The 16,205-nt window shown below is 39.5% G+C and overlaps 2 protein-coding genes across 7 annotated transcripts in view; one reads left to right on the top strand and one right to left on the bottom strand.

Annotated features, from left to right (window-relative positions):
• Window positions 1-647: 647 nt before the first annotated feature.
• pdcd7 (programmed cell death 7) lies at window positions 648-8,209 on the bottom strand. Of its 2 annotated transcripts, XM_040133297.1 has the most exons (6): window positions 7,015-8,209; window positions 6,195-6,333; window positions 5,132-5,362; window positions 4,941-5,028; window positions 3,474-3,622; window positions 648-839 (listed from the first exon to the last, which is right to left on the bottom strand). In XM_040133297.1, exons 1-5 carry the CDS (start codon window positions 8,068-8,070, stop codon window positions 3,490-3,492), a joined length of 1,647 nt encoding a protein of 548 aa, XP_039989231.1. In that variant the 5' UTR covers window positions 8,071-8,209; the 3' UTR covers window positions 648-839; window positions 3,474-3,489. The 2 variants fall into 2 exon arrangements, with proteins under 2 accessions (XP_039989231.1, XP_039989222.1); XM_040133288.1 differs by having other exon boundaries at window positions 648-3,622.
• A 3,929-nt stretch (window positions 8,210-12,138) lies between these two features.
• Window positions 12,139-16,205, top strand: part of spg21 (SPG21 abhydrolase domain containing, maspardin) — a 24,567-nt gene continuing 20,500 nt past the window's right edge. For 2 of the 5 annotated variants that reach the window (XM_040128409.1, XM_040128377.1), the window contains exons 1-3: window positions 12,139-12,210; window positions 12,668-12,806; window positions 13,274-13,336. In XM_040128409.1, coding sequence (XP_039984343.1) covers window positions 13,274-13,336 — 63 coding nt within the window. In that variant the 5' untranslated portion in view covers window positions 12,139-12,210; window positions 12,668-12,806. The other 3 variants (XM_040128400.1, XM_040128392.1, XM_040128385.1) reach the window with 3 other exon arrangements.

The raw sequence follows: 16,205 nt of genomic DNA, 5'->3' as shown, positions 1-16,205 counted from the left end.
TCAGCTGATTTAATGTCACTGCCCCCACACCCACAACCACACCCACACCCACACCCACACACACACACCCACACACACAGCACAGAAGAAGTCAACAGAGAGCTAGAAGTAAAAGCATCACATCAGACAGTATCATCACAGCTGATGCCAGTATGATCCTGTTGTAAACTCTGTGATGTCAGGTCAGCTGGACTCAAACATTTTCCCATCATTGGGACTTCCACAACACTATGAATCATTTTTAGTGTTTAATGAACTACTTTTTGTTCAACAGTACTCTGAGTGCCTCAGTATACATACTGTATATAAAATATGATGTCAACCTTGATACAGTTGAGGGGTGTTATCAAAAATATCACATTACCCGTTTAGGAATTACAGCCATTTTTATATATAGTCCCTCTTTTTCAGAGGCAAAAAGGAAAATTGGACAAACCAACATCATTATAAATACAGTTAGATCCATATTTATAGTTAGGTCCACAATTTTCTTAATTGCCTGTACACCACTACGATGTAGTTGAAATTAAGCCATCAAGATGTGATTGAAGTGTAAACTTTCAGCTTTTATTCAAGGGGTTTAACAAACAAAATTGCATTAACAGTTTAGGAATTACAGCCATTTTTATACATAGTCCCTCATTTTCAGAGGCTCAAAAGTAATTTGACAATTGACTGACAGTTTCATGGCCAGGTGTGGCCTGTTCCCTCGTTATTTCATGACAAATTAAGCAGATAAAAGGTGTAGAAATGATTCAAACTGTAGAATTTGCATTTGGTAGCTGTTCATGTGAACTCTCAATATGCAGTCGAAGTGGTGTCACTGCAAATGAAGGAGGCTGAAAAAACAAAACAAACATATCAGACAGATAGCAGAAACTTAACGAGTGGCCACATCAACAATTTGGTTAAAAAGATTGAATCCACTGGCGAGCTCAGCGACACCAAAAGGCCTGGAAGACTGTAGAAGACAACTACAGTGGATGATCACAGAATTCTTTCCTTGGTGATGAATACCCCTTGACAGGATGAAACCAAGGTTAACTTGTACCAGAATGATGAGAGGAGAGTTAAATAGAAGGAAAGGAATGGCTCATGATCCAAAGCATACCAAATCATCTGTCAAACATGGAGGAGGCCGTGGTATGGCATGGGCATGTATGACTGCCAATGGAACTGGGTCACTGGGTGTTTATTGATGATGTGACTGCTGACAGTGTATAGGGCTACACTATTCTCTCAGATTCAGCGAAATGGTGCAAAACTTATAAGACACTGCTTCACAGTACAGATGGGTAATGACCTAAAAATTATTACGAAAGCAACCCAAGAGGCTCTCAAGGCAAAGAAATGGAATATTCTTCAATGGCCAAGTCAGTCACCTGACCTCAACCCAACTGAGCATGCTTTTCACATACTGAAGACAAAACTGAGGACAAAAAGACTCATAAACAAGCAGTGATTGAAGGCGGTTGCAGTGAAGGCCTGGTAAAGCATCTTAAGGTAGGAAAATCATTATTGGGTGATTTCCATGAGTTCAAGACTTCAGGCAGTCATTGACTGCAAGGGATTTTCATTCAAGTATTAAAAATAATCCTTATATTTATAATTGTGTCGGTTTGTCCAATTACTTTTCAGCCTCTGAGAATGAGGGACTATGTATAAAAATGGCTGTCATTCCTAAACGGTTAGTGCCATGTTTTTGTTACACTACACTTCAATCATATCGTGACAGTTTCTTTTTAAATTGTGGTAGAGTAAGTAGGCAAAATTACAAAAATTGGTTCACTGTACAAATAGTTATGGACCTAACTGTATAAGGATTATTTTTAATACTTGGATGAAAATCCTGTAACTCCTGAACAGGGAAGATTTTTATCACATCTGTTGTGAATATTCCTGACTTCTGACGATTCTACTGATTTCATGACCTTTCATCTTGTGACACTCTTCACTTGGTTTTTCCTTGACCAACACGATACTTTTCATTAATGTATGGTTTTGCATAATTAGAGTTCCCACAAGATGAAAGTTTTGTTGGGACCCTCTGACATCCAAATATTGATTGTTGCAGCTTTTCTAAAGCTGCAACAATCAATATTTTTATACTAGCAATGGATCAAATAATTTCGACAATGTGAACGATGCCTGTGGTTGTAATGAACCTACAGAGAATTATTAGCTGAATTTACAGCTCCCCTTGGCTTTACACACTGTTTTGTTCAGTTACCTGTCTGGCCCTCAACTTTACTGTTCTGGTTCACTCTCACGTCATCATTTTCGGCCACAGCAGCAGCTGTTTTCAGAGAAAAAGCTGTAAAAAGCCACTTTCCACTAGCTGCTCAGCAGCAAACAGCACACAGACACAGTTAGAGACTAGCTGGTAAACACAGTGGTGCATTTAGTATCTAAAGAACCACATATTTCCCTCAAGATTTGATAGAGACCAAATATTGGACTTGTGTCCAATATATGTCAGTGTGTGTACAGATTGATATACTGCCCCCACCATTATGACAAACTTCACGTTTGCTAAGACTCTCAGAATAATCAAACAGTATGTCGTTCTACACTCTTGCACTGCAGCCTTTTCTATTAAACATATAGCGAATCAAAATGAAAAATGTACTTAAAAACTCCACTCCAGAAATAACAATACATCTGTGGGTAAATAAATGTATGCCGTTATTTCCTTTTTCTGTTCTATTTTCTGCTGATTCAGAGAATCATAACATCTCAATCCTATGAAAAAAGAAAACAAACAGAAAAACAGATGAAATACATTAATAAATATGAGAAATAAGAGCTGGAGATGTATTCAACTTTTCCAAAACTAATGAAAGCAGAACCAAAGTTATCATGTTCATCTGTGAAACAACAATGTATGAATCGATTGAGTTTTGTGTGAGAGAATTTATCACTATAAAATGTCACTGTTAAAAGGTCTCAACTCAGTTTCTGTTGACTCTGCACTTTACCAGGTACTTGATGTCCATCACTAGAGCTTTTTATACATGTGAATGTCATTACATGAACATTGAGTTTTATTCTCCTCACCCTACTGCAGACCTCTGGAGGAACAGCTCTGAGCAGGAGAATAAAAAAGCCAAAGAAAGATGATGGATGTAAATACAATTTTAAATTTTAAATTCAGGCACAATTTCAGATACTAATCTCAGTAGATTTCTCTCTGAAATTGATCTGGAAGTATCTGAAATTGAAACTGAGAAAAGAAAAGAGCTTGTTCTCCTGTCCTCTCCTGGGAGAGTCAGTAAATAAATACATGTAATCTGTGTGTTGAGTATAGAAACTGGTCCACCTGAGATTTCTAGTACACTGACAGGACAACTGTCTTATTTTCATGTCCTCTTCAGCTCAGTTTATACTAACAGGCAGTCCACAAATTCCTGATTGACTGATTAATAGATTGACAGCTTAGAGTTTTATTTCAGACTCTAGTTGACAATACATACAACGAGTCAGTCTGTCTCAGTCAGTGTCAGCAGCATGCAGAGCAGATGCCCAGTCCTGGTCTGACGGGGGGTCTGGCAGGATCCAGCTCTGAGGAACCCAAGAACCATCGGGATGATCTGCAGCAACCATAAACACGTCCCACTCTCTCCTGAAAGAAAAACACAATACAGTCCAGACAAGTTATTCTATCTTTATTTCATTCTCTACGTGGTAGCAAGGGTGCGTGTCAGCCATTTTCACTAAACAGATGTTGACACGTGACAGCAGGAAAGTCACAGGTGACAATAATCAAACTAATGAAGTCTGAATTCAGTTTCAGGGTCCTGGTTTTGTTCATGCTGGTTCACTGTCACATTAGGCAAGGTATGAGGGGATGGAAACTTTTAACTGAATTTCCAGAAAATGGTCCAAAGTAAAATGTGACTGAAATCTTGTTTCCATCCACTCCTGTTGTGTGAATATGAGTTGAGTGGTTGGTGGAGATACACAGTTGGTGGAGCTATTTCTCCAGTAGCTGCCAGTAAACCACTGCATAAGAGGACACAATGTGATGAGGTCATTGAAAGAACTCCAGTTAATCTCAAATGATGGAAAACCATGTGGAAAACATGATGGCATTTCTGTTTGTTTCATGTATTAATGTGAGGAAGGTTCCAGTCTCCACACAGATCTGATGTTGGAAGGAAGGAACCATTGACATTGAAGTCACATGCTTCATTTATTCAATAAGTCTGTTTCACATTGGCTTTTATCCACACAACTACTGTTACACCTCAGACAAGAAGAAAAACTTTAACACTGATCTACATTTTTTTTCCATTTCAAGTGTTTCCGCTCAAGTGTTTTTGCACAATTTGAAAATGCTCAAAAAAAACAGGCGGACAGAAACTCAATTGCTGTCATGATTTACTGGGACACAGAGTCATTGTTACGGTCATAAGTAACACCTGTGTTTTACCTGCTATGACAGATCTAAATAGAGTATCTGCTGTGTGACTGGCCTGGTGCTGTCAGCTACTGTGTCATTCTAAAAACATTCACCAGATCGTGCCAATGTTACAGAAGATTCTCTCATAATTAGCTTTAATGACTAAATTAAGCAACTGAGTGTTTTCACCTTCCGTCTGTTGGACTTTTATAGGTTAGACTAACATTGCTCACGATACAGACAACAGCACTCTGGTGGAGACATTTTTACAATGGTGCATCCTACAACACTTGTTGTTTGACAAGTCACATCCCAGCTACAACCCGCAGGCTGAATACAGAGAGATGACTTCAGTACAACCGAACAACATCAGAGTGGATTAATAACATTTAATCTTCAACATTTCACCTCTGTTCACTTCTACAAAAGATTAACCTATTTTTTTCTGTATTAAAAGGTTTTTAAAAATTCCACTTGAGGCAAATTTGTGATTTGTCATATAGGGCTGTATAAATAACACTGACTTGACATGCCTAACCTGATTTGTATTAAAGCTTGCAGTGAGTGTTGTGCCTGGTTGTAATATTCGCTGAATGGCTGCAGGATAGAATCAACAGGAAGCTGATCTGGGAAACAAACAGGGAAAAATAATTAAAAACAATATCATAAAAAACACACACACACATACATATTTGACTCAATCATACTGTTTTTACACTATGGCGTTACCTCCAAACAGCATGGCATCCACTCTGTGTTTCCTCTGAAGCTGTCTCTCTCTCTCCTTCTGCACTCGTCTCTCCTGCTCTCTCCTCCTCTCCTCCTCCTGCTCTCCTTCCAGCATCACCATCAGAGCTTTCTCCTCAGCTGAGTAAACCGCTGTCCTCCTCTTCATCACACTCCTCAGCTGCTCCAGTCGACTGCTGAACACCTCATCACAGTCCTTTGCTGTGACAATACCTGACACACAGAGACACACAGAGACACGTCTTCACCTGTTCACCAGGCTGCTACACTCGAGGGATCTCTCCATGTTACTGTGGACTCACATGCTCATCCTAAAGCCCATTTCAGTTTTGTACCCCTTAACTTTAATCTGATGGAAATTTAACATGTTGGTCTCATGACTGAATTAACAGTTGGTCTAATGTAAAAGTCATGATGGTAATCTGAATGTCAGACCTGAAACATTTTTGTTTATTAATTTCAAGACAGCACAAGGTGAAACATGCAGAGAGGGAGAGATTAATGTGCATCTTGTTCTGCCTTCTGACATCACTGTGATAAAAGTATTATCTCAGTCTTTATCTCAGATGCACAAAGAAAATAAAATCTGTTTTATAAAGCATGAGAAACTGTAAAAGAACCAATTTAACGGAAGAGGTTAAAAAACTCTTGCAGTAGTAATATGATCACCAGTCTCTCCATGTATTTTTAAATTTCCTTCATGCAGCCAGTAAAACTCTTTACATACGGCATGTGAACCAAGAGTAAATTAAATGAGAATTCTAATGTAACTTCCTGTCATCAATGTGCTCAATCAGATTTTTTAAAACAGCAGTGGATTCACTGTGAGAAAAGGAGGAAAGCGTCCCTCAAACCCACCATGGTAATTCATTAAAGCTTCAACAGCAAAATAAATCTTAAAATCCACCAGAGATGCAGCCAGAGAGAGAGCAAAAACACTCTCTTCTCACCATATCATAACATTTTAACTCTCTGTCTCTCAATCACTTTAATAGATAAGATGAAGCCTGCAATATTATGAGAAAGGGACATAGGTTCCTCTCACCTTTCCTGGATGCTGCCTCTTTCCTCAGCCTGCGTAGTTTCTCCAGAGATCTTAGGATGTCCTGCATCCTCTTCACGTCTGCCTGTTTCTTCCTTACTTCACAGAGAACTGAGTCTGCAGCCAGCTTCAGCTCCTGCTCCTGGTACACAAACACGTACAGACCTGGCATTTATTATTCTCCTCTGCTGCTCTCTCCTTATCTTCTCTTTGTAACAGAATGACTAATAACTGTGAGTCATCATCATCATGTCTACATCAACAAGAACCCATTTGTTTTTAAATTACAGGATTTTAATCCAGTACAACTACAAAATACATTTGATAAAATGGGTAATACCGGGCTCCATCAGAAAAGCTGCAGCCTGCTGTCTGTACTGGTGGCTTTCTGAAGACCCTGTACACCACCAAAAGTAATGAATAGAAAAGGTCGAGCACGACATACTAATTTAAAAGTCATTTTACTGTTCACCAACAAGTTTCTTCATTGTTCAGCAGTGAAAATGTTCTCATAATTAGCCTTTGGTATTGAGTTTTCTACCCTGTGCACATCCTCAGGTGTGGCCAGTAGAGACCAGACCTGACCTAAAAGCAGAGTGAATAATGGACTTTCATTAGACATTTGCCAGGAGGACAACGGAATGCTGATATTGCTCTTTGTGTCTGTTGGCTCTGTAAACAGGCATTTGTTTACTAACTCATTAACCATAATAATAACTTTATAAGGTGATAACATGTCTAAGTTTGCTCATCAGCTTGTTGTAGAGTTCTTCTGCCCTTAAGTACCAACATCTCTGAATCCTGTGATGACAAGTGATCTTACCTTCTTCCTCTCCTCTACTTCATGTATCTGCTTTATCCTCCATGTGTCTATAGCAGCCTCTCTCTCAGATATATGTTCCTGTTTGTGTTTCTCCTCCAGCTGCAGCAGTTTGCTGGTTCTCCATCTCCGGGCCCTCCTCTTCCCGACACGGCTCAGTTTAGCTTTTAATATATTTAACCACTCTCCGTCGCTAAGGAGTTTCACTGTTTCCTGGAGTGCTCTCTTCATAGTTAAAACAGTCAGATAGGAGTCAGTCCACACACAGTCATTTTCCACGTTGTGTTTCAGAGTTTGACAGGACTTTTCCAGCGCTGAGATGAGCTGAGCTGCCCCGTACAGAGCCTCTCTCAGGGCAGGGACACAGCTTTGGTGCGACCGCTGCTTTTGGGTGTGCGGGCTCTTCGACACTTTACCCCTGCTTTGCAAGAACTGTCTGAGCCAGTGTGCATCCCGCCTCCTTTGAAAGGCGGCATCATCCTCAGGCTGTGCTGTTGTTGTTCCTGGTCTCCAGTGGGGGTCTTGACCAAGAGGAGGAGTAAAGTGCGGGCCGCCGAACTTAGCCCCAGCCTCATGTAAGTCCGCATATTCCTTCTGCCGGTTCTTAACGAAGTCTGACACCTGTTGAAAGTCATCCTCGGGGGGGTGAGGACCGGCTCTAAGCTGCGCGAGGTTGCTACATGTGTTTACTGGAGCGGAGGGCACTGTGATCGGGAAGTGTCCCGGTGAAGGACAGCCGAAAGGAGGCGGAGGGACGCAGAGATCAAATCCATACGGAGGGGCCAATCGAGGCCCCCTAAAACCCCCCACTCTGGAAGACGGTGCGGGGAAACTGAGTCCGTAGACTTGGTGACTGACATATCCCGGTGGAGGAGTCCACCGAGGAGCAGCGTGGTCTGTCTGTGTCGGTCCCGATGAAGGAGCCCACTGTGTCGGTTCAGGATCCGCGCTGTTCGGAGGAGGCCTGTTAGTGTTGTACGGGGTCTCCAGAAACCCGTCAGTATAGACAGCAGGCTGTTGCTTTTCTGACGGAGCCCGGTATTGATATGTATTGTCCATGTCGGGTAAACCGAATCTCTAGGAAACCTTCTGCACAACACAAACGAACAACATCTACTACTACTACTACTACTACTTCTTCTTCTTCTTCTTCTTCTTCTTCTTCTTCTTCTTCTTCTTCTTCGTCTTCTTCTTCTTCTTCTTCTTCCTCGGTGTTTATCGGCGGTTGGCAAACAAGATTACCGCCACCGACTGGACTGGAGTGTGGAACAGGAGATTATAAAAAAAAAAAAAAAAGATTCTTTTAGCTAAATCGTTTTTTTTTAAACTTAATAATATCACCTACTGTTTTCCCCATGAGACATGACAATGAAAAGTCATGGTATTTCGCCTAACTTAATGGCTGAAGAAGGTGATTTCTTTTAAAACTGTATTTCATCTATCAAGTAGTACATGTTCGACTGTTTCTTATTGGCAACAATGTGTGCATTTTCCAGTTGGGTGATTGTCTGTTTTATATAATGTATGGTTGAGTCCGGTATTACCTATTCTCTGATGGGTGATGATATTTTTTGTCTTAATTTCCTTCCCTCCATCTTCCCAGCATCAACATGTCTTTCTATAATGTAGAAATGTATTCCCGTTTCATTGTCATCCCAATACTCCTGCTCCTCCATACTGATTTTGCATATCTCCTAATGAGTGTCTTAGCTTCAGGTTTGCTTAACAGGACCTGTAGGTCTACTTCCTTAATTCTGAGTGTTTGTTTGACCAGAATATCCACCTGCTCATTTCCCTCCACACCAACATGAGTTGGAACCCAAAGGAAGCACGTAGATATATGTACATTATAAGGAATATTTCATTGATAATACCTGTCATAAATGATGATGTGCCAGATTTTATGTTTGAATAGCTAAGTAAGTACTGAAGTAGCTATCAGGTGCAGTGGCATTATTTATTTCCTTCTCCTCTCTCCACTGCAGGGCTAATATTATTGTCAATAGCTCTGTGGTTTATATGGACAAATTGGCTGTTATCCTTTTCTTAATATGACTTACTTACTGGGATACACTTTTTTCACATTATGTTATGTTGCAGCCTTATGCCAAATTGGTTTAAATTCTTTTTTTTTTCTCTCATCAATCTACACTTAACACCCCATACTGACAAAATGAAAACAGAATTTCAGATTATTTTTTTTTTGCAAATTTATTATATGAGGGTAAAACAACCAATCACTGGCACTCTTGTACATTTGCATAGTGATAACATTATCCTATAGAGTGTTACATTATTACAAAACAAACAAAGAAAAACAAAAAAAGGAAAGAAAGGACAAGAAAAGAAAAATAAAGGTTTTTTTAGAAATGGTTTGGGGTTGCCTAAGGGAGTACAGACTGAAAGTGCTCCATAGTGTGTCTGAAGAAGCCAAGTTCAGTCACTTGCTCCAGCCTTGAGGGTGTCTAGGTGGGCAACGAAAAATGAAGCTGGTTCTGGTGAACCTCAGTAGCTTTTGTCTGTCTGAAGGAAAACATTTCAGCCGTCCACCTTTGAAACCTTGAGGATTTATTGTTGCCACCCGATAGCCAAGTGGTTAGAGTGCATACCACATGGGAGTAAATACCCGGGAACCTGAGCAGCGAGTCCCTGGTTGAACTCCTGGCCAGCTGGACCAATTGCTGCATATCATTACCCTAATCCCTTTACCACATTTCTTGTCTGCCTTCACTTTCCTTATCCCATCAAATGAAGGCATAAAAATGCCCCCCAAAAAAATTAATCTCTTGGTTGCGATAAATCAAACATCAAATTGTTTTAGGTAGGTGTAAGGGAAACTCTGAACAGCTGATAAACTTAATGTCTTTGCCATACACCTGAGAATACCAGACAGAATTGTCCAACCAGCATCATGTCAGTTTGTGACAGAACCAGTGCCTTCAGTAATTCTGCATCTGTCACACTGAGGTGAAACAGAGTGAAATATCTTCTGCAATCTGGACCTGGAACAGTGTCACCACTAACCTGGACCTGAATCAGCTGGTGTCTACTCATATTCTGGGGTTTTCAATGAGGGAGAAGGAGTATATGTCATTTTAAGAATTTTTAGTTTGTTAATTGAACTTTTTGTGGAAAAGCACAAAAAACACAAGTAATATTCCAAGTATAGTATTTGTATAAGTTTTAAAACATCACTGGAGGGGATCTATAAACCACAGTATGTAGTGAAAACTAGCTGTAACTCTGACTGCTACAACAGTAAAAAGCTCCTCACACAGTAATGCATCAGTGATAATAATTAAGTTATATTGAATATGTTAAATATAATACTGATAGGAGCCATAATGAGTACTTGTACGTCTGATACTTTAGGTATATTTTGTTGAAAATACTTTTGACTGCAGGACCTTTACTTGTAATGAAGTGTTTTTACATTTTTGTTTCGCCACTTTTACTTAAGTAAAGGATCTGAATACTCTTTATACTTCTGCCACTACTGTTAATTTGCACCACAATACCCAGAGAGTTGCTTGCAAATCTCTCAGATATCATACACATATATCATATATAAAACCTCTCCAAATAGTGTAAAAAAGCATATAAGATTTCAGTATCAATCACAAAACACAAACAAAGACTTTTCTTTTCTCAATACATCTTTTCCTCACAATCACGTCTATTTGTAGTCCTAGGCAAGCTAGACTGTCACAGTGCTATTTAGAGATCATGTATACAGGGACATAATGAATAACAACATGGTTACTTGCAGTATGCGCAATGAAAATATATCCTGAAAATGATCAAAGGAATTGTAAGTATCATGACTCAGATTTTGTGCAAGAGTGTGCCTCAACTCAAGTCACATAGTAATTAGTTGAACAACTAATAGAAAATAAAATACAAGCTGTATGACCAAAGCAATAAAGATAAGAAAAAAAGAAAGAAATAAAAAAGAGAAGAAAGTGTTAAACTGTGTTGGAAGTATGTGTTGCACACGGCATAAATGAAATCTTGAACCTGTTGCGGATCCTTTTTTGAAACCTGTATCTCCAAACAGACGGGAGGAGGTAAGGTTCCTTAAGGAGAGGATGGTTTGGTTTGATATGATGGATTTAGATTTTGGTGTGAGTTGTCTGCCACTGTAGACAGATGATCTTACTCACGGTCTTGACAGTGTTTCCCAGTTAATTCCAAGTTCCTCAATTTAATGTGGGCCTACTGTAGGCAACCGGCATACTGTAAGTCATGTAATATTAACAGAATAAAAATAAATATCAGATCATTGGTGGTCAGCCATCAGTAAAAGTCGGTTATGGATTACAACTGCTCCTCAGTAGAGAAATGAAAGAGACTGTTTTATATTGAAGGATGAGACACTCCTGCACAGATGAACAGAAACCTGATATGGCTAATATTAGGATCAAACAGCGATATGAATAAGCAGGTCATGTTGAGACGATTCTTCACCTAGAGGAACGAAATGTTCACAAACAGCCCTGCAGTCGCAAACACGTTGATAAGTGTGAGAACAGCTTGTTTTAGATGAGCTGAGATATGAAATACAGAGGGGAACCTGCAGGGACTACTACTGTGAACACCTATGACAGACATGTCCCTGCTGGAGCTCAGGCAGGCAGAGAAAGTCCATCACTGATGGCTCAAAAGATCCAGAACATCAGACAAGAGGGGTTAGTTTTTCAGTAGCTGACAGAGAGGTGGCTGCAATATAGCAAACACTAAATGATCTGGGAGTTTTCTCATTGGAGAGGCTGCAGTGGTCTTGGCGCTGCAATAGAGGAGAATAAACCAGGAAATAGTTTAATCTACTCTGATTCTCTTTTGGACTCAAGAGCTGGCGATTCCTTCTATTCAATATTATTCTTTTTAAAGTGTTACAGGTTCTCTCCAGAGTTACACAACATGGTGTCACTTCACCTACACAGGGAGGTCTGAAGTGAAATGAGGAGGCGCACAGGCCAGTAAAGCAAGGTCTACAGAGAGACACTGTTGATGTAGTCCCATCAAACACAGAGACGCTTCTTTGATTTTTATCAGATAGAATCGATGCACCACACTCCGGAGCACAGGGAGGCGGTAAAGCCCTGATACACTGGTTGCCTAATCCGAAGAAAACGGACACTCACTCACTCACTCACTCACGCGCACATATATACACAGTGTGTATATGGACAACAGGCAGTAAGTACAGATCACAGAGACACAATTACAGTTAATAACATTGTAACGGGCTACCGTTAGTCGGTGTGTGGCCCTGATATCACTGACTGTAGATAAACAGGAGACCGTGTGTGTGTGTTTGAGAACTTGTACCAGTTTGAGTTTTAGACCATTGGAGTAAGGACATTTTCGGAAAGTGAAGACATTTTGGCTGGACCTCACTTTCTGACACACCTTCAAAGGACTGTTTGAGGGTTAAGACTTGGTTTTAGGGTTAGTGTTGGAACTAGGTTTAGGTAAGAGTTAAGGTAAGGGTTGGGGTTAGGCATTTAGTTGTGCTATTTAAGGTTAGGTTAAGGGGCTAGGCAATGCATTCTGTCAATTAGTGTCCTCAAAAAGACAGAAGTACAGAAGAAGTGTGTGTGTTTTATTTTTATTTATTTATTTATTTTTAATTAATTTATTTATTCTATTGTAGCTCGGTGGGCGGTGTCAAAAGCTTTGCGGAAGTGTGTGAAACAGGAGTCATATGACCAGGCAGCAGCAGCCGGAGAAAATGGTTCCGAGATATGGATAAAATCCTCTTGACACGGTGACTAACATCCACAGGCAGCACGGTAACAGCACTGTTAAATCTTAATTATACACGACAAATATATTTAATCACCGAGTCCTCACCGGAATCTGTGAGTAGCAGATGTTCACTAACAGTTAACACATTAGCTGTGATATTTGTCGAGTCAGAGGTTTGTTTTACTGTGGCATTAACAGGTGGATCAGTGTTACTCCATTATTTCTTTCCTCTTTACTCCCTGCCTGACTGTCTGTCTCTGTCGCCTACTGTGACTCTCTGTCTGTGACTGTCTGTCCCTGACTATAACTCTTGTCTGTGACTCTCTGCCTCTCTCTGTGACTGTCTGCTTCTGTCTGTGAATGTCTGTCTCTGACTATGACTCTCTGTCTGTGACTGTGTCTGTGAATCTCTGTCTGTATGTCTCTGACTGTTTGCCTCTGAAGCTATGTCTGTGACTGTTCTTCTGTCTCTGACTGTCCGTGACTGTCTGGTCTGTGACTTTGTCCTCAGATGGAGGAGATTAAAGTGTCTCCTGACTACAACTGGTTCAGAAGCACAGTGCCCCTGAAGAGAGTAAGTACCTAATGATTTCCAGTGTGATGGTGGTTGCAAGTACACATCAACACAACAACATGTGATCTTGTGTAATTAATGAATATCTGCCGGACGATGAACACATTGATGTTGATATTGATTGGCCAAATGTTCTAGCTGTGGACCTGGTTTCTGCTTTAAAATTTCCTCACAGAACAGACCTCGTGATGAGCCTGCTGTCAAATGAAATGCTGTTTTAGAATGATAAAGCTGGCGTTAACGCAATTATCTAGATTTTACTTTTAAACAATCTTTGTACGATCAATGTCATTACATACATCAAAACATTGTTTATAGTTTAAATTAGATTTTAAGCAAATCAGATTTAAAACATCACCTCAGTCAACCTGAAAACTTTCAAGCATAAAAGCTTCTCATAGCAACAAGTCAGAGAATTAAATGCTAAAACAGTCAGGATTTGTCCATTTATTTTTGATCATAAGTTGAGTGAATATATAACTATGTATAAACTAGGTGATTGTTCATATTTTATATTAATTAGCTGACTGGAAATGACAAGCACACTGCAGGAGAGAGAAGAGAGATGAAAGTGAAACAAAAAAATATTAAAGAAAGAGGGAAACAATAATATATCTATGGAGGAAAAACAATAACAGCAGCTATAATAGTACAAGAGCAAATTGAGAAAGGACCCATTGTGGTGTACAGTGGATCCAGAAAGTATTCAGTTCCCTTCACATTTTGGACAAAATATAGTGTTGTAGATTTAATTTTAACTGGATAAAATTTGCCATTTTAGCCCAACAATCAACCCACAGTAACCCATAATGACAAATCGAAAACATGTTTTTAGACATGTTTTTATTTTTGCAAATTTATTAGAAATCAAAAACTGAAATCTCTCATTTACAAAAGTATTCTGACTCTTTGCTGTGGCACACCAGCCTGCTTGGAGTTTGCCGAATGGCATATAAAGACTCTGAGTGCATGAATAAAAATATTATCTGGTTTAATGGGACAAAAATTTAACCCTTTGGGCAGAACTCCAAACACTATGTCTGAACACCAGGCACTGCTCATCACGTGGCTTATATCATCCCTATGGTGAAGCATGGTGGTGGAAGGATGATGCTATGGGGGTGCTTCTTAGAGGCAAGGACAGGGAGACTGGTCAGAATTAAGTGAAGGATGAATTCAGCCAGATACAATGATGTCCTTGAAGAAAACCTGCTCCAGCGTGCACATGACCTGAGACTTGGGCAACGGTTCACCTTTCAGCACGACAATGACCCGAAGCATACAGCCAAGACATCGCTGAAGTGGGGGACAAGTCTCTGACTGCTGTTGGGTGGCCCAGCAACCCCATAGAACCCCTTTGGAGAGCCCTGAAGATAGCAGTTCACAGATGCTTCTCATCCAGTTCGACTGAACATTGGAAAATCTGCCAGGAAGAATGGAATAAACTGCCCAAATCCAGGTGTGCAATGCTTGTAGAGACTTACCCAGGAAGACTCAAAGCTGTAATTTCTGCCAAAGTGGCCTCTACAAAGTACAGAATTAAGGGTCTGAATACTTTTGTAAATGAGAGATTTCACTTTTTCATTTAAATAAATTTGCAAAAATTTCTAAAGACATGTTTTGAGTGTAGATTGAAAAGGAAAAAATGTCAATGTTATTAATTTACAATTAAATCTACAATACTATTAAGTGTGCAGGAAGAGCAGGGGTCTGAATATTTTCTGGAACCACTGCATTATTGAAGCTGGACCCTCACACTAATTAAGCTTTTAACTTATTTTTTAATCATTTGATTTTAACATCAACAATATTTCAGCTGTTAAAACAATGAAATTTTGTCACTTTTTGCAGTTCACTATCCATTTCCAACTAACATAAAAGTTATGTTTGTTTTTTTTTAATTTCCATGAAGCAGAGAGGTTTTTTGTCTGCCCTGTATTGATGTAATACTGTGACACCTGCTATTTTATAGTCTGTAGTGGAGTGTATGTTATGATTTCCTTAAATTAACACACCTCTAAACATTTTAATTCAATTACATTATTACATTTCTCCTATGGTGCTGGGATTTGGTCCTGAACTGAAGTGTCGGGTCTTTACACACCTCCTGTCTTCTGTCTTGTTAGTTTAATTATGCAAATCATAAACCACAGATACAGTATTTACAGTTATCTCCACCAAGTCATTTAGATGAACTCAAATAGTCATTAGTTATAAGACTAGACACCACAGAGCAGTAAATGAGTAACTGAGTGATATGTTGAATAGGAAAGAGGTTAGTTGTAGGCTGATGAACTGAACTGACATTTGGATTTGTTGGTATATGTATGTATATATGTGTATGTGTGTGTGTGTGTGTGTGTGTGTGTATGTGTGTGTGTGTGTGTGTATGTGTGTGTGTGTGTGTGTGTGTGTATATGTATGTGTGTGTGTGTGTGTGTGTGTGTGTGTGTGTGTGTGTGTGTGTGTGTGTGTGTGTGTGTGTGTATATGTATGTGTGTGTGTGTGTGTGTATGTGTGTGTGTGTGTATATGTATGTGTGTGTGTGTGTGTGTGTATATATGTGTGTGTGTGTGTGTGTGTGTGTGTGTGTGTGTGTGTGTGTGTGTGTGTGTGTGTGTATATATGTATGTGTGTGTGTGTGTGTGTGTGTGTATATATATGTATGTGTGTGTGTGTGTGTGTGTGTGTATATGTATGTTTGTGTATATGTATGTTTGTGTATATGTATATGTGCGTATATGTATGTGTGTATATGTATATGTGTGTATATGTGTATATATGTGTATATATATGTGTATATATATGTGTGTGTATATATATGTGTGTATATATATGTGTGTGTATATATATATATATATGTGTGTAT

This window comes from Xiphias gladius, chromosome 1, assembly GCF_016859285.1.
Source record: "Xiphias gladius isolate SHS-SW01 ecotype Sanya breed wild chromosome 1, ASM1685928v1, whole genome shotgun sequence".
NCBI classification, from domain to species: domain Eukaryota; kingdom Metazoa; phylum Chordata; class Actinopteri; order Istiophoriformes; family Xiphiidae; genus Xiphias; species Xiphias gladius.
Note: the sequence above shows the minus strand (reverse complement) of the source record. Positions and strands in the feature narration are given on the sequence as shown.

Bases quoted from the DNA above. Each gene is read 5' to 3' on its own strand.
- pdcd7 (XM_040133288.1), bottom strand. From the start codon at position 8,070: ATGGACAATACATATCAATACCGGGCTCCGTCAGAAAAGCAACAGCCT. The intron at 5,029-5,131 runs GTAACGCCATAG...TTTGTTTCCCAG, and splicing joins GGATGCCATGCTGTTTGGAG to ATCAGCTTCCTGTTGATTCT. The intron at 3,623-4,940 runs GTTAGGCATGTC...TTTTTCTTTCAG, and splicing joins CAAGCTTTAATACAAATCAG to GAGAGAGTGGGACGTGTTTA.